The following is a 23,319-nucleotide window of genomic DNA, read 5'->3' as shown; positions in this document are numbered from 1 at the left end:
GGGAAGGATGTCTTTTACCTTCAAATGTTTGAGAATGCACCACTTGATCCTTATTGATTTATTGAGAAACGTTCTTACTGTGTAACATAGGCATCCTCAAACTCATGGTATTCTTCACTCTGCCTCGCAAGTGATAGGATTATAAATGGGTGCAAACATACCCTATTCACTTTTTAATTTTAAGAGATGAAAAATAGCATAGAAGAAATTTATTTGCATCCTCCCTATTGAGCTGTCCTATGACATCTGAAAAGACATCTATGTCCTCCAAACATTGCCTACCTCTAGCATTCTTTTTTTTTTTTTTTTTTTTTTTTTGAGACAGGGTTTCTCTGTGTAGCCTTGGCTGTCCCAGACTCACTTTGTAGACCAGGCTGGCCTTGAACTCATAGTGATCCACCTGCCTCTGCCTCCCAAGTGGTGGGATTAAAAGTGTGTGCTCCCACGCCTGTGCTCTCTTGTCTTAGCTTTCTTACTCTGATTTAATGAAGCCTTGGACACAGATGGCTGTTTCATTACTAAACTCATTCTAAATTTATGAAGTAGCATAAGGACAGTAGAAATGCATTCATCTGTAACACAAAACAAGCATTTATTAAACATATAAATGTTCTATCTATGATCTCCTAACAAAATTATTATAGTTATTCTTACATTTGAAATTGTGTTTCTTATAAGCAAAATGTGATGCTATCAACACATTTCAAATAAAGTGATATCACTGGCAACACATCTTTAAAATGATTTCTTATTTTATAGACATCGCTGTGAAGAACTTTGGACTATGGTGCCCTTTCTGTTTGTTTTCTTAATAGGAAAGCTGCATTTAAATAACTTCACATATTACACACTTAAAATGTTTAAAATTTTTACATTGTCAAGTGAGTGAGCGCATTTTGGAGGCTTTGTATGTCTAACAAACATATTTAATTGTGAATGTTTCAATCAAATAAGATTTCTCAGAAAATATCATGGGCCTATGGTACCAGTGATCTACATTTAACTATGTCCTCATTTGGCACATTTGCCTAGGGTCTTTCCTTTCCCAATTAAGCCATGCAAATTAAGCTAAGCTCTTCATCTCCTGGATCTCAGCCTGATCTCCTCCATCTCTCTCCTTTGTTTCTCTTCCTTCTCATTGCTTTGAACTCTACCATAAAGATATTCATGAAAACATACTTGCTTTTGAAATTTGCATAATCACCATAACGTCTGAATTTATCTTAAATTATGACATTAACTTTTCATTGATTAAAGGAAAATCTTTTCTTTGTATAATATGACCCAATGCCATTCAAGCATGTTGTCAAGTGATTTGTGTGTGTGTGTTCCTGTCTAAGGGATTTTCAAAAGACTTTGTATTCCACATGTTTTTGTCCCTTGAAAGATCCTGTTAGTCATCTTTGTACTCAAAAGAATCATCAGTTTTAAAATTGTCTGAAACAATACACTGTCCAAATAATGTATATATTTAGACATTGAATATTTTTCTCATCTTTTCTTCATAGCTTTTCCCTTCATCATCTGAGTTGGTAAATTTAGAATTTGATATCTTTTCTTGGGACTCGCATCTTGACACTGCTCTATCTTTTATTTTCATACTTCATAGCATCTTCGTTGTGCATGACATCCTTGGGTCACACATTCTCTCAGAGCTCTGTGTTCACTGCTGTTAGTCTTTTGTTATTTGATGTTGCCCCAGGAAAGTCTGACACCAGCCTCTCTTTTCTGTCTCATACACAACTGTTTATGCTTTGATGCCTGTCCTTGAAGTGCATGGTGTTTCTTAGTGTCAGTCATTTCCTAACAAACTTCGTTGATGCACAATTTGTAATGTAAAAGGCCTACTGCAGGAGCTTCCCTCTTTTAGAAATACCACCTCCTGAATGCATTTTCATCCCATAACAGCGGTCTACTTTGTAAAGCATAGTATATGCTATGATGCTATTAGTCTGCCCAGTGTCTGTACTTTGTACTAACTTTAAACCCAAGAAAGACCAGCTGCTTTGGGCATTGTGCTAAAGATTGCTACATAGTTGCAGTGTGACACCAAGTGGCCATGCCTGTCTTGAATGTTTCCTCTCCCTTGGGAGCATAGTACTGCACCTGAGATCCTGCATTAGCCAGCCATTCATTTCAAACATATTGGGAGGACTTGTAGTGAATCTTAGTATAAATTTAATTTCTTAAAACAGATTGAACTGGAGCTGGAAAGATGACTCCACAGTTAAGGACACTGAATTTTCCTTCAGAGGACTCAGGCTCAATTGTCTGCACCCACATGGAGTCTTACAACCATTTGTAAGGGGCCATTCTGATGCCCTCTTCTGGACACTGTACACAGATAGTACAAAGAACCAAAAGTGTGTGTGTGCACGTCACACACACACACACAACACACACACACACACACACACACACACACACACACACACACATCAAACTCTGGGAGAATTCTGTTATGTCTATGGAATGACTAACAGATGCTGTCAGGAACTGTGAAGTGAGCTTGAAACTATAGCTATCCATCCAAATCTTCAATAATGTGGAGCAGAACCAGAGCTAGGGAGAAAGACAGAGGTGATAGGCGATGGTCATGGCTCTGCGGCTAATATTTGGTCCTTGTTTGTTGACACATAAAAATTCTATGCTCAAAACTTGTTTTACGTGGTTTTATTTATTTATTTTTTTAAAACAAATCAAGCTATATTTTTTTCAGCCAGGACACAAATAATGAAGACATTTTTAATTAGTATCTTAGCCTAAAATGATCTTCTCTTAATCTTTACCAATACTGTATTTCACTCTTGACCCAGGCTCTGAAAGTGTTAAGGACAGGCATTCTAAAATCTCTGGCTTTCCTTCTGTGGTCACAGTGATTATATCCAGCCCCACTTTTATGTCTGTAATTGAATTTCAGATCATGTCGATTCTCTAGTCTGCTGCTGGCATTTTATTGGTTACTTTGGAAATCATGGCATTTTTAGGCTCAGTCCCGTTCTTTGTCTCCTCAATCTTCTTTCTGTTTTCTTTTCTTCTTATCTTTTATATGGCATTAATATTTCTCTAGCCCAAAGCCCCTCAGGAATGTTTTTGCCTTTTCTTCTAAACTGAACTCTTCACTGATCAATGCACTCTTTTCTTCATCTCTTTTTCCTTTTTCATTTGCTACAGTTGTGGCAATCTAGTCATCTTCCCAACTGTTTTCCTTTTTATTAGCAAGACAAACACCTCTACTATGAACTTAGAGGAGCTATGGGAGTGGTCTTTGCTTAGCATGTTTCTGTCATAGGTAAGACTGTCTTCAAGATGAACCCAGTATGGAAATAACCTTGCTTGGCATATTGCCACATTTCTATAGCTTAAAAGCCTACCTGGAAAATATGAGGCAGGGAGTGGAGGCATTCCTTGTAATAAGGGGAATATGGTCTTACAGTTCTTGTTTCTACCACATGCAGGGAATATGACTGGCTTTTTGGTCCCAGAACTGAGGTTTGTTACTGTGCATTGTAATCTGTTATCAGCCCTTCTTTGCCAGTTGGATTATTCACAGTTCATATTCCATTGATCATACTCAGTATTTTCATAATGCTCAGGTTTTTCCTCACTAATACCATTCTGAGGAGTCCAAGAACCATTTAGTATCTGTGCTGAACTGATATGAACCCATTTTTCCTCGGTGTTTCAATTATGAGATATCCAGTTATACCTCTTTTATCTTTGTACATTTGCTGTTAAGTTTCTCTGTTATTTATGACTTTGCTTTAAGGAAGAAAATTCTAGTGTACTCCATCATCCATTTCTTAAAATTTTCAACATGGCATTATCTCTTATGGGTCGAACTATTGTGTGCATGTTATTGGAAGGCTGGAAAGGTTAAATAGGAACAAGTTAAAGATATAAAAGAAATGTCCTTGCCAGTCCCCTTCAGGGCACACTTCCTACCATGACTTCTAGTTCTGATGGCCTGGAGGACTGTCTTTCATCAAGAGCCCAAGGGATTCTGGTCCTCATCTTGCTCTTTTAAGTAGAATTTGTTCTTTGCCTAGCTGAGGAAACATGAGCTAAGGATGAAAAGCTTTCAATAGAAAATCAGGCATTCTGACTTTACACCATTAAACTTGACATCTATCCTCAGACTCCTGCCTCTGATGTTCACATTCCTTCCACTGTCATGCACTGTGTTCTACATACAGTTTTAAGAACTGGGTCTATTATTCTCTTGATTTTGACAATTGAGTTTGAACTATCAGAATGTTAGCATTCTGTGTTAGGCAGTTCTTTCCAACAGTTATAATGAAGAGTCTATCAGTAATTTCTTTTCATACTCTGTTCTGATCTATTGAGATGGGCAGCAAGCTAAGTTTTCTTTACTATGGTAAATATTCAACCCAAGTTAGTTTACTTTTGAAAATTAATAGTTATGTCAACTTATTATTTATCATATTATTATTTATTGAATGATTAAAATTATTCTCAGTGGTATGTACTCAGTTGCATGTAAAAGAGAAAGATGAATCAAAAATTACGCACCTTCTCAACTGTCATAAGTCACTTATGTCACAAGGCTGGGAAAAATTGTCTGCTGGTTTCATCCTTCTGCATATGATGATCATCAAGGGACGGCAGAACTCTTAGGAGGTAAAGCAGATGTGGAGACCCACTTGTAAATCAAGCCTTGGAAAGCAGAGATGGAAGATCACCAGAGTAAGCTGGCTAGCCCTATCAGGTTTGATTGAGAAACCCTGTTTCATTGACTAATATGGAGGAGTAATTGAGGATGATTTCAAAATCAGCCTCAGACATCCACATGCACGCACACACAAATAAATATGCACCAAGCACATATGTGCACATTCATGCATATGTGAGCTCACACATATATGCAAAAACCACACACGCACACATGTTAACAAACATGCTCATGAAAAAATAAGGAAAAGCTAAATTGACACACTGGCAAATGACATTCGTGCACTGGATTAATTTACGCTTAGGGAAGACTGGGGGTGATGGTTGTGTTTTGATTTTGAGTTGTATTCATGTGTTACTTTTAAATGTACCAAAAGAGAATAATTCGGTGGTGATGTCAGATCATGCATATTGTCCATTAAACCATAGGTGTCAGAATCGTTAGCCCCTTTGCTTAACCCCTGAACATGACTTAGTTCCAATCACTTCTAAGTGTACAGTTGTATAAAACCTTACATTTCAAATAAGCCTTTCTATCTTCCTTTGGAATATTTCCAGATAGATGTAAAATAGACCATATTTCATGTTCTCAGTGCCCAGATGAATGCTCTGCTATTCCATCACTTCTTTACAGTATATTTGCATATCTCCATCTTTTAGGTTTGTCAGATCTGCTTTATGCAGTATTAGAAAATGATTTATCACTTTTATCAATTACATGTATAGAGATATAGATATTTTGTAAATTTTTAATTAACTTGAGCCTTCTAGAAAAATGCAAGTGAGTAGATATTAGCACTAATCTGTACTGTCTAATCATATTATATAACTACTATTTCTCTAGTTGCACTGAGTCGTGGATCTAATATCCATATATTACATTTTGGAAATTTAAAATATATTCCCCACTTACAGTTTTGCCATATTGCACATTTTTATACTTTCCATCTCAGTATTGATACTATTTGAAATGCCATGTCTATTTACTTCTAAATTAGACCTTTTTTTAAAAAGCCACTCTTGTTCAAAAAGATAAAACAATATTCCTGTATTCTATGTTAACAACATGACTGTATTTTAACTAATTTACACAATAAATACTTTAGTAAACACAGTAGGTTATTTACATTTTTGGACACTGGAGAATTTGACTTTTACAAATAATTGAAAGTGTAATTATAAGAATAAACATTTACACAGGTATTGAAGGTGAAATATAAAACTGAGGGCCTTCAGTAGCACTGTACTGCATAAATGCACCACATAATACTGGGCTGATGCAATTTATGTGGGTCTGCATATGTACTCCATATAAGAAAAGTGGAATGTGGTTTCATATACAAATAATATTTTAAAGTTTTTTATATTAATTATATTAACAGTTGAAAAGGATTACAAAAGCATAATTTAAATTTCTCTTCTTTCATCATCTTATGTAGATCAAATGCATTTGTAATTATTTCCAACATTTCTTTGTTAAAGGAAAACAAGGATAGGTTTTACTATAAAACTACTTTCTCAGAAAAAAAAATGATGCATGTTGAAACCTTTCAGGGATTTAGAAACAGAATAATAGTCATGAAAGATTAATTTTCAAAACCCTCTAGCAGATTTAAATGGCTCTTGGCTCTCTATGATGAAGACTTTCATTGTTTTTCAAATTATGTTTAATTTATTTTTATAAACTATATCTAGAGTCCCCTGACAGTGAAGACAGATGCCTGGAAAGCCTACTCTATGAGAGCTCACATTCTAAATTTCCTCTTCCTCTTTCATCTCATATATTCTGGTCCATTAAATTCAACATGAAGTTATATTTTAAAATGAAAGTCCCAATTCTCCATCAAGAATGCTTGAACTCCAGCATAGGAAGGGATGTCACAACGGTTGCATGCTCTTATTAATCAAGGATAATGTCCCATTTGCCTTCACACTAAGCACAATTCCATCATAGCCGAGTGTAAGCAGGTACTTTCAAGTTGAGAAATATATTCTGAAGATGAGCTTTACAGCTTCTCAAATGTTTTTCACTAATGTAAAAATAATGCACACATCCTTCCTACTTGCATCATTTTCCGTTATTTTCATTGGGTTTGCTTATCCCATTTTTAATATCATGCTATATAGAACTTCTTTTCACTTCCTTCAGGTTCTGCAAAAATCCTAGATGCTCACATCACTTGTGCATGTGCATTCATCTTCAGTGTCATCCTGTTACCTCTGGCAAAAGCCAAACTCTTCACGGTACTTTGAAGATGCCTGGACAACTCTGTGTGTTGTCATCAGCATCTCTCCAACTTCTGGTCATTATGTGGTTCTTCATTTTTCTTCATGGTCTATTTTATTAACTAAACATCCTAAATGTCCCCAAATAAGCACAGGTACCTCCTCACCATGCCACTTGCACTCTACAGCATTAGGTGAGTTTCTGCTTCTGGATCTCTGGTTTTCTTCTGCAAGATGTCTTGTTTTACTCCTCTCTCTCTCTCTCTCTCTCTCTCCCTTTAAAATTAATAAACCAGGAAGGTAACACTATAAAAATGACCCTATTCTATCATTACACAACTATTAAAAATCTAATATCCCATACCCCGAAGTCCCACCTCCAAATCTAATAACATTGCTATTAATATCAACACTACTAGAAATAGTACTTGAAAATTTTGCAAAAGTTATTATTTCTTTCATGTAAGTATACACTTGAGAAATCAAAAGTATGATTTTGATTACCTTGACAAGAAATTTAATATTATACAAATATTCTAATTAAGTCAAACACATAGTTGAATAATTTACCATTTTTCATCTTTATCATATTCAAAAAAATTCTTTCACCAGCATATGCAAAATAATATTGTTACATAGTAATGTTAATGGAAATGCAAGCTATTATTCTTTGGCATTTATTTATTCATCTATCTATCTATCTATGTATTTATATATGTGTGTGTGTATATGTAGAAGGTTACTGTTCTATTTTCTGAAGACACACCATGACTAAGCCATTCCTTTTTTCTTTTTTTAATGTATTTTTATTGCACTTCTTTTTACATACACATTTATATTATTAAGCATAAATACAATAGACTACGTACAGCAAGAAGAACCACAAAACAATCAGAAATTATATATATATATATATATATATATATATATATATATATATGTTACAAGAAATAAAGCATTTAATTGGGAGCTTGCCCACAGTTTAACCATAGCAGGTAGCTTGGCAGCAGGCAGGGAGGCATGGCGCTAGATCAGTAACTGAGTGTTTTACATTCTGATCAGTATGCAGCAAAGAGAAAAAGAGAATGAAAGAGAGACAGACTCAGCCTGGAATAGGCTTTTAAAACCTCAACTCCCACTCCTAATGACACACCATCTCCAACAAGATCACCTCTCCTAGTCCTTCTCAAACAGTTTGCTAGCCAGGGACCAATAATTCAAACATATGAGCTTATAAGATACATCTCATTCAAAACACCACATATTTTAACTGCAGGACCATTTTACCTTTCTGTAAATATTATTTTAATCACAAATATATTTTACTTTAATATTTTGTTTCAATATCTTTCTCCCAGATTTATTTCAGGAAGTATTATATGCTTTAAAAATGTATTGTGCCTTCTAGTGTCTATCTATATGAAAAAGAGAAACAAGTGAGAGATTATAAGGGCTAGAAGCACAGTTTTACAGCCCAAAATTATTTCTCTTGAAATTTATAGATGTATACAGAACTGAAGAAAAAAAGAGGAAGAATAAAAATCTTATGGAGAGACAGCATACTTTATTATGCTATGTTTCATTTATTTTTAATATTTATGCATTCAGTATACATTCCTCTATTCACCTCTAAAAGAATAGGATTCTTTTTCTTTTAGGACAGCAGAATCTTAACTAGAAGAAAAATATAAAGGCTCATTAAACAATTAATCGCTATACCACATATCAGTACACACACTCTAGAGCTGTGTAAAGGGATTGCATGTGAGCAGGAAGATTGTTTGGAATAACATAGGGATATTTGGTTAAAGATACAAGGAGAGAGAAACAATGTAGAAAGAGAGAGATCGAATTTGTGTGGGGGGGGAGAGGGGAGAGAGAGGAGAGAGAGGGGAGAGTAATAGGACAGAGAGAGGACAGAGAGAGAGAGGGAGAGAGAGTGTGTATGTTTTAGAGGAACATTGAGTCATAATGAAACCTAGATATAAAGTATCTTATAGAAGGTCCCACACTTAGGAGCATAACATCACCTAGCATGATGTGCACACTAGAGAAATGATAACAACATAGAGGAAGGATGAGTGACCAAAGGCCACTTGTTTGTGGCCTCAATCCCAGAGCTGATAGCCTTGTTATCACTTTTTTTATTCTTTAACGCAAAGGAAATACTACTTAAAGCTTTTTAAGTTTTGCACACACATGCTTGCATGTGTGTGTTTGTGTGTGTGTGTTTGTGTGTGGTATTTTTTAAGAAATCTCCAGTGCAGCATGAGGTGTAGGCTTTCATTTGTTCAAACTTACTTTGTTTAGGGTTCTTTAATGATTATGCCTCCCTTTCAACCCACCTACCCTAAATAGGAGAGAAAAGAGGTTAATGGGAACAGGATAAGCAGACCTTTTTAGATTCAGTTACTTGGAGCAATCATATTCAGGATTTCAGCAGACCCACTAAATAGCAAACTAGCAATTCATCAAAGGTGACTGAAACCACATCAATTGGAAACTACAGCAGCAGCTGGAACCCAGAACCTGGAAACAGTCTCTGGAGCCTCAACAGCTGTTCTGGATGTCTAGAGATCATGCTGGGCAGTTGGAGGTCTCTGGAACTTTGTCAAGCAATGTCCTTGTGACTTGTCCTTATGTCTCTGGCAGAATGGGTTTGAAAAAAGTCAGTGGGAGGAGTAAGGATTGAATATAATCAAAATACATTGTATGAGGCATGGTGTACTGGTGCATGTCTTTAATACTGGCACTCTGAAAATGGTGGGAACTGAATCTCTGTGAGTTTTGGCCACCCTGGCCTACACAGGGAGTCCCAAGCATCATTATGTGACATAATTATATTACTATGAAATTTGAGGGGTTTTACAATGTGAAAGAGACACTGTGTAGAAGTGGACAGTAAAGACATATCTCAGTGGAAATGCCTCAGTGACTGACTTGCCTATCTAACTAACAAGACAACTGTTAGGGAGATATTGCTTGATCTAATAATTCAAAGATAGCTTTGTGTTCCAAAGCTAGTCCAGTTTTCTTTTTGAGCCACTTCAGCATCTTTTCCATGCTTGTAACTGACCTTTTTCAGAGACCATGAAAGAGAGGCCCAAGCCATTCATGCCTTTTAAATGTCCTACAGATCCTTTCACACAAATAAATTTAAAAACTGGACAAAAATTGTGGAATAAATTAAATGTTTCCATTTGCTACATTTTTCTAAGGTAACTACAATTTACTGTAATCTGACCATTCACACTATAATTACAGGGTTTGTTCATGCATGCAAATTCTCATGCCCTTTCTCAAACATGCTGTCAACCAGCAGCAACACATGAAGTTGTGGTAAAGAGCCATTTACTTTAATCCCTGCAGTAGATCACTTGAACATATAGATAGAAATATGGAGTGTGTGTTAGTTAGTGATGCAGTAAGTACACTCAAGGCTGCCCCCTGCTTCTTTATATTCAATCCATCCCAGGACTAACACATTGCTGTGCCAGTCAGCCTTTGGGGTCAGCAGTCATAGTATGAGGGCCCACAGTATATGGAAATTCATATTCTTACCTATACTTTTAGTAATACTTCCTCTGGCTCTTAGTCATTTTTCCTTTTAGATTTTCACTACAGATATGAACAGCTTAATGTTTAACAATCCTAAATATTTCAGAAATAATAAATCGTATAAAAGGCTCAATTAGAGATGAACTCCACTTCTTCCTTCATGAATTTTGTAGTCCAAATTCTTGTGGTGGAGAACTGTTGATAAGTGACCCCAAAGAAATACTCATACAAATTGAAGTTTTAAGATAATCAACCTCCATGTCACACGACTTTAATTAGATGAGTAGCATTCAGAAAAAATATGGATACACTTAGCGTTATATTTAAAGACAAATGCATGTTTCAGTTCTCTCGGTCTTCAGGAGTTGGACTGGAGCTATCTTTATCAGAAGCTTTTGGCAAGGCCATGCACCAGTGAACAGGGGGAGAGTTGCCCATGTCTCATGAAGCTTTCTCCTGTCTGCCATTCCCCTTCCACATCTCTCTTCCTGAGAAATATGGGATGATTGGGTCTGATGGCCTTAAAAGTAAAAGATGAACCCTGAAATAAGACAAGGATGGAAACCAAGGCAAAAAGTCACATAAGCTTGAATGTCTAGGCCATTCCTTTTCTAAGTAAATTGTTATTTAATATCTCATTGTGAAGTCACTACACTGTGCGAGGCACAATAGAAGGTTACCCTGAGATGAGCACATAAAAAGAGAATTCCAGTACATGAGCTGATCATTTATTGCAGGAACGGGGCACAGTTGGTAGGATAGAAATTGCTACATTTTGTATTTGGGGCTTATTTATTTTTACTATACTGTACTTCAGTGACTTCCATTAAGGGCTTATTTTGGCCCTTGTAGGTTAATAGTTCTACTAGTAGTAATGTATACAGCGTATCATTCCTTTTTTAGTGGTATGTTTAGCCTGGTGATATATTCCATAAGGATAATTTCTTTCTATTATATACTCTGATCATATTCATCAGCTATATCCTCATTCCTTACTCTCCCACTGACATCTATTCTCCTGTCCTCCCTAATTGTTTTATATCATTCATATACATACATACATACATACATACATACATACATACATACATACTTATTGGTACACAACTAAATATCCACAAATGAAATGAATGAAATGATGGACTCATTTGTCTTTGTGAATCTGATTTATTTTGCTTACTGTAATGATGCCTTCTCACATACATATTTTAGCAAAAGATAATTTTGTTCTTCATTATGACTAAATACGAATCTATGTTGAATTATGTAGCACATTTTCTTTATCATTCGTCTCTTGGTGGGCATCAAGGATGATATCATGACGTAAGTGTTTCAGAGCTTTGTGACAAGTAAGGCTATGTAATATCTCTGTGCCTTGTTGACTCAGATACCTATGGAAATAGACCCAGGAGTGGTATAGCTACAGCATATGGTGGTTCTAATTTTAGTTTTTAACTCTATACTGATTTACATAGCCACTAGGCCAGTTTTTGTTCCCTCAAGGAATTTATGAAAGTTCTCTTTGTATACAACCTCACCAGCATCTATTGTTTGTTTTCTTAATGATAGCAATTCTGATTTTAGTGAAATACAGTCTTAATTTATTTTTAATTTGCATCTGTTTTCCTTCCTCATTCCTGATTTCAGTGGAAATGTTTTAAGGCTTTCCCCTGATTGTATAATGTTCACTGTAGTTTTCCCATTGGTAGCTTTGTTACTTGAGTGGTGTGCTAGTTTCTTTGGAGCTTTTATCATGAAGCATGGCAGATTTGTTTGCTGAGTGTTGAGATTATCCAGATGCCTGGAATCTACTAATGTGATACAGGATATCTTCATTCTGAGCTTACTTTTCATGTGGCTGAGGCTTCTTTGTCTATAAGCATATTCCTCTCTTTTAAATTTGACACTTTATTGGAGTATGCGTTTTCCACATAAACCCTAAAGATCCTTTGAATCTCACTGGTGTCTGTTGTTATGTCTACCTCTTCACTTCCAGTGCTATTGGGTCTTCTCTCATTGTCTCATTGTTTAAATTTTTTTCAGTCTTAATTTCTTTTATAAAAACCACTGCTTCATTGAGACTACTGCTCTATTGCTTTGTATCTATTTCATAAACTTGCTCCCTGACCTTTTGTTGTTGTTGTTAATTTAGAGATTTATTTATTATTATGTATACATTGCTCTACCTGCATGCCAGAAGAGGGCATCAGATCACATTATAGATGGTTGTGATAACCCGTGTATCATCCGGTAGTGTGTTGTTCAGGCCCCTTGATATAACCAATTGAGTGTAGTTTCTGCCATCAGTGCCTACCTCCATGATCTGCAGGGCTCTGAACTGCTGTCTCAGTCAGCAAGGGAATGAAGAAAGGAGGCACACATAACAAGAAGCTGGGCTTGGATGGACTGTGTGTTCTGATGAAGAGTCTCTACCACCTCAGCCACTCGGGTTACTTATTACATACCACTGGCAAGCTGATTGAATACAGCTGTTCCAGGAGGCAGCTTCATTGCCTACAGCTGATGGAGAAGGAAGCCCTTTAGCTGATCTCCATTGGAGCTCTCTGTAAGGAGCCATCTCTGATTGCAGTCATCAGGAGGTGGAGGCAGTGCTTGATACTTACTGTGCACCAGTATTATCTGAAGAGCAATCCTTAACATAGACCCTCAGACCAGAGGAAGACTTTGCCATTTATCTCCTTGTTTGCTGGTTGGTTTAGAGTTTTCAACAATAACAACTTTGAGTGGAATGAGATAGGACCTCAGTATACTTTTGACTTTCATTTCCATAGTGACAAAAGATGCTCAGCCCTTTTATATATGTCTGTTGTCCATTTGTGCTTCTTTAAGAGTTGTCTTTTCTGATGATTTTCTACCTTTGGTTGGATTATTTGATCTCATTACTTATTTTTCCTTTTACATTTTATATATAAATTCTCTCTTAAATGAACAACTTGTCAGTATTCTTTCCATTGTATATACTGGCTTTTCTCTTTGTCGCATGTTATCATTTTTTGTTATGTAGAGCTTTTGTGAACAGGAGCCAATCCCACATCAATTATTAATTTAATTTCCCGAGCTATTAGAATCTTTATAGGAAGTCATTGCTTGTGCAAATACTTCGAAGTATTTCCCCTATGTTTATCACCACAACTTTCGAAATTTCTGGTCATATTAAGCTCTTTAATGTAATTTAAATGGATTTTTATTGAGGGTGGGATATCAAGTTCTACTCGTAATACTCTATATGTAACTACTCAGTTTTCCTACGACCAAATTGATGAAGTCACTGTATTTCTCAGATATGTTTTTGGCCTCTTTTTGGTGAAGAACAAAAAGAAAACCCAGATTTATTTTCTGGGTACTTAATCCCATTCCAGTTCTCTCTGTGTCTGCTTTGGAACAGTATGCTATTGTGTGCTTTGCCACAACTCTGTAGTGTACTTTGAAATAAGATGATTTGTACATCTAGGGTTGTTCCTTTTGCTCAACATTGTCTTGAATAATCAGAGATATTTGTGTTTTTATATTAATTAGGGATTTTTTTTTATTCTAGATTTGTGAAGAGTATCATTGATGATTAGATAAGTGGTTCCTTTAAATTTGTGGGCTGCCTTTCTGTAGTATGACTATTCTAACAACATTATTAGTCCTGGTGCTAAATCATAGGAGGACTTCATGTTACTTTTGGGATTCTCACACTGTTAGATTTTTCATCATGAGTGTGTGCATACATCTTCAAGTGTGTGTGCACATGTGTGGGTGTAGAGTCCAAAGGTTAATGTCAATTGTCACCTCAATCACCCTCTATCTTATTCCTTGAGATAGTGATTGTCAATAATTCAGCTACACCAGGTACCCAGGGCTTCATTTGTGGGTGTGTTTCTGGGGGCTTGAACTGAGAACATCTCGCTTGTGTGAGAAGCACATTACCAACTGATCTATAGCTCTCTGATTTTTCTACCACTTCTATATTACTTCCTAGTCAACATTCTCTGTTTCTTAGCATGTCATGGTTTTCGTTGCCCTGACTTTTCTTTTTTTGTGGACACCTACAAAGAGAAATTATTTTCTGCAATCTTGCTAGCTTCCCTTACTGACTCCATTTATTCTGCTTTGTATTTCCTTAAACAGTCATTTATTAATGACTGTTTAGGTTAGCTCTAATTTTTTCATTTATATATTTATTTGCTTATTTTTATATTTTGATCTATATCAAGTCAAAAGAAACAAACAAGCCTGCAAGAAAGACTGTTAGGGGCTTCCATACCTATGAATATCTGTTAGTCTTCCTGGACTAGGCTGGAGTTTGTTCATGAAAGAGCTGTACCAAGCATCTGTACCTTAACTAGTTTGTAAGATAGTGACATCAGTCTTGTAATCTGATTTTATATCTGTGTTAGCAACATAGAAATTTCACATATACTCAAATCACAACCAACAATTAACATTATAAAACTGTTATCTTCCCTGGATTAAATTCTATGTCATTTCTCTTCAGTGTATATTTCTTCCATTTCTATTAGGATTGAGGGTTTTTTTTAACAGTCTTAATAAATTAGATGTTCATCTTATGTAAATAACTTGCTTATAAATGTGTCTTGCCTAGTTTTCTTATGTATGTGGGTGTTTTGTATGGATATCAACTTGGAATTGTTTCATTCATTTATTTGTGTAAGTTTGCATTGAGGATATGTTATTTCTTTATTTATGAAAGACTTGTGTATGTGAATTGTTTCATTCATCTATTTACCTGAGTTTGTAGTGAGGACACAATGTTACTTTCTTTAGAAAAAACTTGAGTATGCTATTAGTGTACATCACCAACCTTGTCAATATAATCTACTCTTCATTAAAGAAAAGTATCCACTTCTCTCAGGTTAACACAAAATTAAACTATAATAAAATTTCAATTGTTTTCACCCAATATGATATGTTTTATTAAATTGTTTTGAGGTATTTGTAATATGTACAAATAGATGATGCTTGCCTATTTTTAATTTATTAATTTTTAGTATTCAAAATAACAGGTTCTATTATATCTTCAAACACATTCCGTTGTACTTTTTTCTTATAGTTGGTATTTAATGTCACCTCTTGTTCCATTCTCTCTTATTGGCTCTTCTTCTCCCTACAAATTGTTCTTTTATGTGATATTTACCCAATTTTTGATGGTTTATAATGCTTGTTGCTTTTTTTGTTGCCCTAGATGTCTTACTATCTTTTTTTTTTCTTTTGGTGTCCTGTAGTTTCATTGTGGTATGTTGAGAAATGATTTATATTTTTCTGCTTGAAACTCTTTGTGATTTACCCAGAATACACTTCCTTTATAAAATATGCTTCTCTCACTTCTGGAGATGATTTTGAAACATGTGGTAGTTTGTTGCAACATTCCCTCAGTGTAGCTGCTGGCTCACTCTCCACCTCCCTTCTCAAGGTTCCTTCAGCAGGAAGGTCTCCATTAGAGCACTCATATTCAGGAGTTCTCTTTATCAGAGGATCTTTATCAAGCTCTTTCTGAAAGCATGCCTAAACCATTGCTCTTCTGCCAATTTAATGTGTCTAAAGTCTCAGGAGAGCTGCACCCACTCTATCTCACAGGGGTTGAACTTCCTGAGGAAGACTTAACATGCAATTGATATCTGGAAGGCAAGGTTTGTTGTTGTTGATTTTGGTGGTGGTTGGTTTGGTTATATCCAGACAGGGTTTCTCTGTGTAGCCCTGGCTCTCCTAGACTTACTTTGTAGACCAGGCTGGCCTTGAACTCACAGTGATCCACCTGCCTCTGCCTCCCAAGTGCTGGGATTAAAGGTTTGCACCACCACCTCCTGGCTGGAAGGCAAGGTTTTACTGTTTCTAGTCTAAGATCTCAAAGACTGCGTTGATGCCTGGCAGTTCCTCCCGATTCCTCCCTCCGTAAGAGCAGTGTTGGTGTCTGCATTTTATTATCTGCACTAACAGACATACAGGAAATGAGAATGTAGAGATAGAGCACAGCCAGGAATTATCAAATCTTCAAGCTTGAGGCCAGTAATTTTTCACCAGCTTATGTTTTCATAATAGATGAGGTTTTTTTTTTCTTTGCTGTGGGAATGTGGGCTAGGGCTAGTTACCCCATCAGGGGAAATGGACCCCAAGCCCAGTGAACCAAGATGGTTTCCTTACCTCTTGCATCTACTGTCCATCTCAAAACTGCAATTTCTACATATGTGACTAAGAACTAGAAAACCTGTCAGCAACTATATGGCCCTTTATGACTATGTTTCTTCTAGAATATTCATTTAGGATAATTGAGCAAATTCTGAAATCATGTCACATATAGCAATCAGAGAGAAAAATGCTTTAGCTCACATTTGAGGTAAAGAAACAATCCTCAAGGCATTTATTAACTAATTATTTTCTGAGCCCCGCAAGTGCCATCACAACTTACAATACTATAGGGGAAAACAATCACATTCCACTTTGTCATTGATAAATGGCAGAGTCTACATGAAAATAATATTTCAATATTCATGTTGCTACTCAATATGTAATTCAAAATTATGTGAATCCTTTGAATAAAAAAAAAACAAAATTCTTTGGAACTATTTTTTAAAAAATCACTTGACACTGGGCAGTGGTGGCACATGCCTTTAATCCCAGCACTTGGGAGACAGAGGCAGGTGGATCGCTGTGAGTTCAAAGCTAGCTTGGTCTACAAAGTGAGTCCAAGGCAGCCAAGGTTAACACAGAGAAACCCTGTCTCGAAAAAATAAAAACAATATATTCATTTGACATAGAGTTGTGGGAGGAGTGGAAACTTTTGCATAAAGATTGACTCCTGAACTAAAATTTTTAAATATTTGTGGGCATTGATTTGTCCAAGTAGGGGTGGCATTTCATGAAAAAAAAATGTTACTGTGTACAAATGTTCTGTGACAAAAAGTAAATGGTAATTGTCAGAGTTTAAAAGAAGGCTTAAAATACTTGGTTAAAGAAAATAAAAAGGGGAAATATTTGGAGTCAAGGGACTACAGAGCTTTTCAGACTTACCAGTGCAGTTCTAGGCCTGGACTTTTTAAATTAAGACAAAACTTTGTCATCTACAAAGTTCAAGGCCAGCCTAGTCTACTGAGGAAATCTGGGACAACCAAGGCTCCATCTTGAAAAACCAAAACCAAAACAAAGCCCAAACAAACCAAAGCAAAACAAAAGAAAAACCACACTCACCAACAGTAGCAGAAACAAAATTCACACTCAAGAGCTGCATAATGAAGTAAAAAAAAAAAAATCAAATCACAGAAAGCACAAAATATTTTACGTAAACTAATGATTTTATGCTGGGCCTCATTTAGCTGTCCTCAACATATTATGGGAACTGTCTTCTCTCTTCTATGGGTTTTTATTGCTGGGAAGAGACACCATGCTGAAGCAACTCTAATAAAGAAATAATTAATTGGAGCTGGCTTACAGTTCAAAGGTTTAGTTCATCATCATCATGGTGAGAAGCATGGCAGCACACTGTCCCATATGATGCTGGAGAGGAAGCTGAGTGTAAGTGCAGGCAGACAGCAGGGTGTGCATGTGTGTGTGTGTGTGTGTGTGTGTGAGAGAGAGAGAGAGAGAGAGAGAGAGAGAGAGAGAGAGAGAGAGAGAGAGAGAGAGAGACGGACAGACAGAAAGACAAAGAGACAAAGAGAGAGAAGAGGACAGGAGAGAGACAGACAGACAGAGAGACAGACAGACAGACAGACACTGGGTATGGTTTGTGCATCTGAGACCTCAAAGCCCACACTTAGTGACACACTTCCTCCAATGGAAGCACACCTACTCCCAAGGCCACAGGTCAAATAGATGGGCTTTTGAGTGCCATTTTCATTCAAACCATGTCAGGGGCCAACAAAGGACAGTCATTTAATTAAAAATGCAGCTATTATCCAAATTGTTCAGCTTATTTTTCAGCAAGGAAGTGATAACTATTTAACATTCTAAATCTTAAGCAGATGTGAAGTTTCATATATTTGTTTTTAAATATTGGTCATATTTTTGCATTTGAATTCGGCCTTTGGGGGTGATAGAAGAGCAAATAAATAAATAAATAAATAAATAACCTATTAGGTTCTTTGCTTATGATATTATGATATCAAACAGTACTCTGTGTGATGGTCACCATTTATTGGCTAACATCTTACCAGTTCGTGGTCAGTCAGGGCTTCTGTAAGAGATCAAAGCTGCTTTGTGTGCATTTTACTTCCGGTTGCTCCTCAACACAATTACCTTGTCCTTTCCACCAGGTGGTTGACCAGATTGATACCCTGACATCTGACCTGCAGCTCGAGGATGAGATGACTGACAGCTCCAAAACAGACACTCTGAACAGTAGCTCCAGTGGCACAACAGCTTCCAGCATAGAGAAGATCAAAGTACAGGCCAATGCCCCGCTCATTAAACCTCCTGCACATCCGTCTGCTATCCTCACGGTCCTAAGAAAGCCAAACCCTCCACCACCTCCTCCCAGGTTGACACCTGTGAGGTGTGAAGAGCCTCCAAGAGTGGTGCCGACTGTCAATCCTGTAAAGACCAATGGCACCCTGCTACGGAACGGAGGCTTACCAGGTAGACCGAACAAAATTCCAAACGGAGACCTCTGCTGCATACCCAATAGTAACTTGGACAAGGCTCCGTTGCAGTCTCTAATGCACAGACCCGAAAAGGACAGGAGTCCCCAGGCAGGGCCTCGGGAAAGAGTAAGGTTCAGCGAAAAAGTGCAATACCACGGCTACTGTCCTGACTGTGAGACCCGGTATAACATAAAGAATAGGGAGGTCCATTTGCACAGTGAACCAGTGCATCCACCTGGAAAGATTCCTCACCAAGGCCCTCCACTCCCTCCTCCACCTCATCTCCCCACTTTCCCATTAGAAAATGGGGGACTGGGAATAAGCCACAGCAACAGCTTCCCGCCTCCCACACCTGCGACTGTGCCTCCTCCCACTGCACCAAAACCCCAGAAGACCATCCTGAGGAAGTCCACCACTACCACAGTGTGATGTCTGCCATTTCAGAAAACTTTTCTGTTTGTTTTTAATTTTCTATATGATAAACATAAAAATCCTAAGTAATGAGCACTTTCTACTCAAGCAATAAAAAGCCCAAATATATTAATCTGCATTCAACAAAATGGCATAAAAATCGCCTGGTAAGTATGCAGAGTGATGCTTCTGTCCTGGATGTACATTGTTTTACATTTTCCATCATCAGAAATTGCAGAATAATGAGAAAGTCTGAATGCGTTTTATTTTTTGCCATTGACCTATATAAAACTGTGACCTTCAGATCCCAAGTATTTTGATTTATTATTATAAGAAAGAGGATATCAAATATTTTGATTTGTTGATAAAGCCAGGGCAATTCATTTCATTCATGCCTAATTCATCTATGCATTGATGATGTCATACTCCTCCCTTTGATCTAATGCTTTTTAATAAGAATTTTAATACCGAAGGACTATTTTATTATTTTTCTAAAGATGTTTGTCAATAGTTTTGCATCATGAAATGCTGAGGACAATACCAAAAAAGTTTATTTTCTATACTATACAATTATGAATCATGTGTTCAACTATATGTGTAATAAAATATTTTGAGCTTTGGAAGTATGTCAATAAACAATAGTAAATAACAAGAAGCCTAATGTTCCTGAGGATTGAAAGGGAGTAGATACTACTTTAACCCCATGTTAACACACACTCACTAAAATGGGAAGCAAGTCCTAGAGTTTGAACCAGATGACACTGATTGGATATCACATTTTCTAGATTAATATCATGTCCCATGTGGTAAGTACATCCTTCCAGCAGTTTTAAATTATACAACTCTAGTATGGTACTTCTAGAACCAACTGTTGAAAGCCTTGGATGTTGCCCATCCTTCTCACAGGACACGTTGTAGACAAGTTAATTGAAGGGTTGAAGTCTTTGTCTTTCTGTCTACCAGAACAATCTCAAATTTCACAAAAGAATGCACATCCGTAGGACAGAAGGTGGAGGTGTCTCTGGCCACAGGGTGTGTCCAGCAATGGCCTTTCCCTTTTTCTCTTCAGAGCTGAGGGATGTCAGGGGTTTTGCTATTTTTTTCTTTCCTTTTCATGTCCCATATAAGAATCTTTTCTCTCTACCATCAAATTCAAGTCTTTCCCCTCAATAATACTTGCCAACTTAAAACCTACCAACTCATGAATCAAGCAGTTATCCATTGCACTGGTTGGGACGGATGTAATGGTTTGCCTTGGAGCTGAAAATGATTTATCTCCCCTAAAATCATTGTGATATAAAGTGCCTGAGGGGAGAGGTTTTTAGGAGATAACAGTGGAGGGCCATGAGTTGGTGGGAATTGGTGTATTGTGTGATCTGAAAAGTGCAGTGACCTTTTCTAATATTAACCTTTTAATTTAAAAAACTTTAATGTTTGCTGCAGCACGAGGTAGTCTTATGATTTAGAATGCCCTTTTAAAGAGCTCTCTGTTGAAATACAACAAGGTATTTTGGGAAGATTACACCAAGAACATAGCATATGCTATTTAAATGAGTGATGGGATGAACAAAATAAATGAAGATCAGAGAATGTCCTGTTAAAATTTTATTCGCTGTGCAAACTTATCTTTTTGTGTTGTACATGAGGGTAATATAAGCTTACTGATCCAATATTTTGGAAAGATATAAACCAATAATGAAGAAAGACAATGATCTGGTATTTATTAACTGTGTGATCCGTGTATTTAAGAGATACCACCCAGGAAAATAAATGATTGATCTGTTGAATACCAAAATAATGTGTTCTTAACTTTTTACTCAAATGCATTGTCTTGAAACAAAAATTACTATAGTAAAATAACATTTTTAGATTTAGAATATTAGTGCCTTCTTTCACTCCAATCTGTGTTAAAACACTGGATTTTATTTTCTTTCATTAGTCCATCTTTCTTTTATAGACATATACTAAGATCTAACAATTATTATATGGATTCAGATTTTGAGGCATGCCAATGTCTATAAATTGCATTGTATCTCAAGGTATCACAAATAATTCACCTAATAGATACATTTTATAGTAAAACAAATTGAATGCACAGAGGCATTGAAATTGTTTCAGTAAGAATGTTGGCTTCTATGCCAAAGCAAACAAACACAAAAACCAAAAAACCTTAGAAATCCATTTCTCTTCTTCAAAATATAGACATCTTTTTCTGTTTAATTTGTGAATACATTTGTTTCTAAATCAAAATATTTATAACTAACTAACTAGAAAGTCAAGGAAAATTTCAACTAAAAGTTTCATGGTCCTTGAAAAAAATATATATAATAAAATTTATATAAATTGTGTTTTAATCAATATAAAAAGAAGAGTATAATAGTGTGAAAACTGTCTTAAACACAGAATATACTGTACCAATGATACCTGCAGAATTTAATAATTTTGCCACATTTACTGGAACTTATACTCTGAACCTATGGAAACCTATAAACAATGTAATGAAATTAAGATAGAATATCATAATATTTTCCTGGAAACATATAGTTAAAATGTCACCTGTGACAGAACAGATTTTTAACACATTTTTATTGAAAAATAAAATATTCATATTACATCTCATTTGCTATACCATCCCATGCATCCTCCCATTCCTCCCTCCCACTTTCACCCCATTCCCCTTCCCTATGACTGTGACTGAGGGAGACCTCCTCCCCCTGAATATGGTGTTAGGGTATCAAGCCTCTTCTTGGTAATCTGCTACCCTTCCTCCGAGTGCCATTTGGCATTTCCAACAAGGGGACATGGCCAAATATGGGGCACCAGAGATCGTGTGAAAGTCAGTCCTCAGTCTCCACTTAACTGTGGAGAATGTTCTGTCCCTTGGCTAGATCTGGGTAGGGGTTTGATGATGACTGCATGTATTGTCCTTGGTTGGTGCCTTAGATCAAGCAGAACCCCTGGGCTCAGATCCACCCACCATAGTGTTCTTATTGTAGGTTTCTAGGACCCTCTGGATCCATCTATTTCCCTATCCCCTATATTTTTCTCACCTAGAGTCTCAATAGGATGTCCTCCCCTCTGTCCCACTTTCCTGGTAAGTGAAGACTTTCATGGGACCTGCCCCTTGGGCTAGTGTCCTGTTATAAGTGAGTATATACCATTTGAGTCTCTCTGTTTTTGGGTTAGCTCACTCATTTTATAACTAGCCAACATTGCTTGCAAGACTGAAGATTGAAGTACACTCACAGCTCATTATGGATCAGATCATTAGGAACCACAACATACCATTCCACATATAGGAAACATATATACCATTCCACATATAGGAAACATAGTATGTCCTTCCTCTTTCTAAAAGAAGCATTTACACAGAGAAAAGCTTTCCTTATTTTCTTCAAAACAGCTACTTGTTAGGATATGCATTTGGGAGCTTTGTTTACAATAGAGGAAAGTTCTTTTAACCTCTCAATGTTTGTAACAGTACAGGATTCGTTCTGCTATTTTTTGACTATTCTTAACCTAAGAATAATTAGGTTATTAAAATATTTTTAGAAAAAATACAAAGATATACAAAACCATAAAACTCTCCCCTCTCCAATTTGTTATCGTATTCATATGTTTGCTCATTAACTTACTAATGTGCTGGTAAGAAATTAATTTCTTAGCAGCAGAGGTGGTTTAACTGACCTAATAAAACATATAGATTTGAAACATAATACTCACTTCACTGCTATTGTTCAAAGAGTAAAGGAAGAAGACCAATTTTTTGTGGCACCAAGCCGTGGCCTATGGTAGCAGTTATTAAACAGGTCACACGCCTCTAGTGATCCCC

The 23,319-nt window shown here is 36.5% G+C and overlaps 1 protein-coding gene across 2 annotated transcripts in view; it reads left to right on the top strand.

Moving 5' to 3' along the window:
* The window catches only part of PRR16 (proline rich 16), a 281,666-nt gene that overhangs the window by 150,593 nt on the left and 107,754 nt on the right, over positions 1-23,319 (top strand). The window contains exon 2 of one of the 2 annotated variants that reach the window (XR_014778425.1): positions 18,750-19,654. Coding sequence is in view for 1 of the 2 variants with exons in the window: in XM_084778051.1 (XP_084634177.1) it covers positions 18,750-19,505 (756 nt within the window). In the remaining variant the exon portion in view is untranslated. Of the gene's footprint in view, positions 1-18,749; positions 21,306-23,319 lie in introns of those variants that run through there. The other variant, XM_084778051.1, reaches the window with a different exon arrangement.

Source organism: Acomys minous (genome assembly GCF_964271855.1).
Source record: "Acomys minous genome assembly, chromosome: 4".
Classification (NCBI taxonomy): Eukaryota; Metazoa; Chordata; class Mammalia; order Rodentia; family Muridae; genus Acomys; species Acomys minous.
Note: the sequence above shows the minus strand (reverse complement) of the source record. Positions and strands in the feature narration are given on the sequence as shown.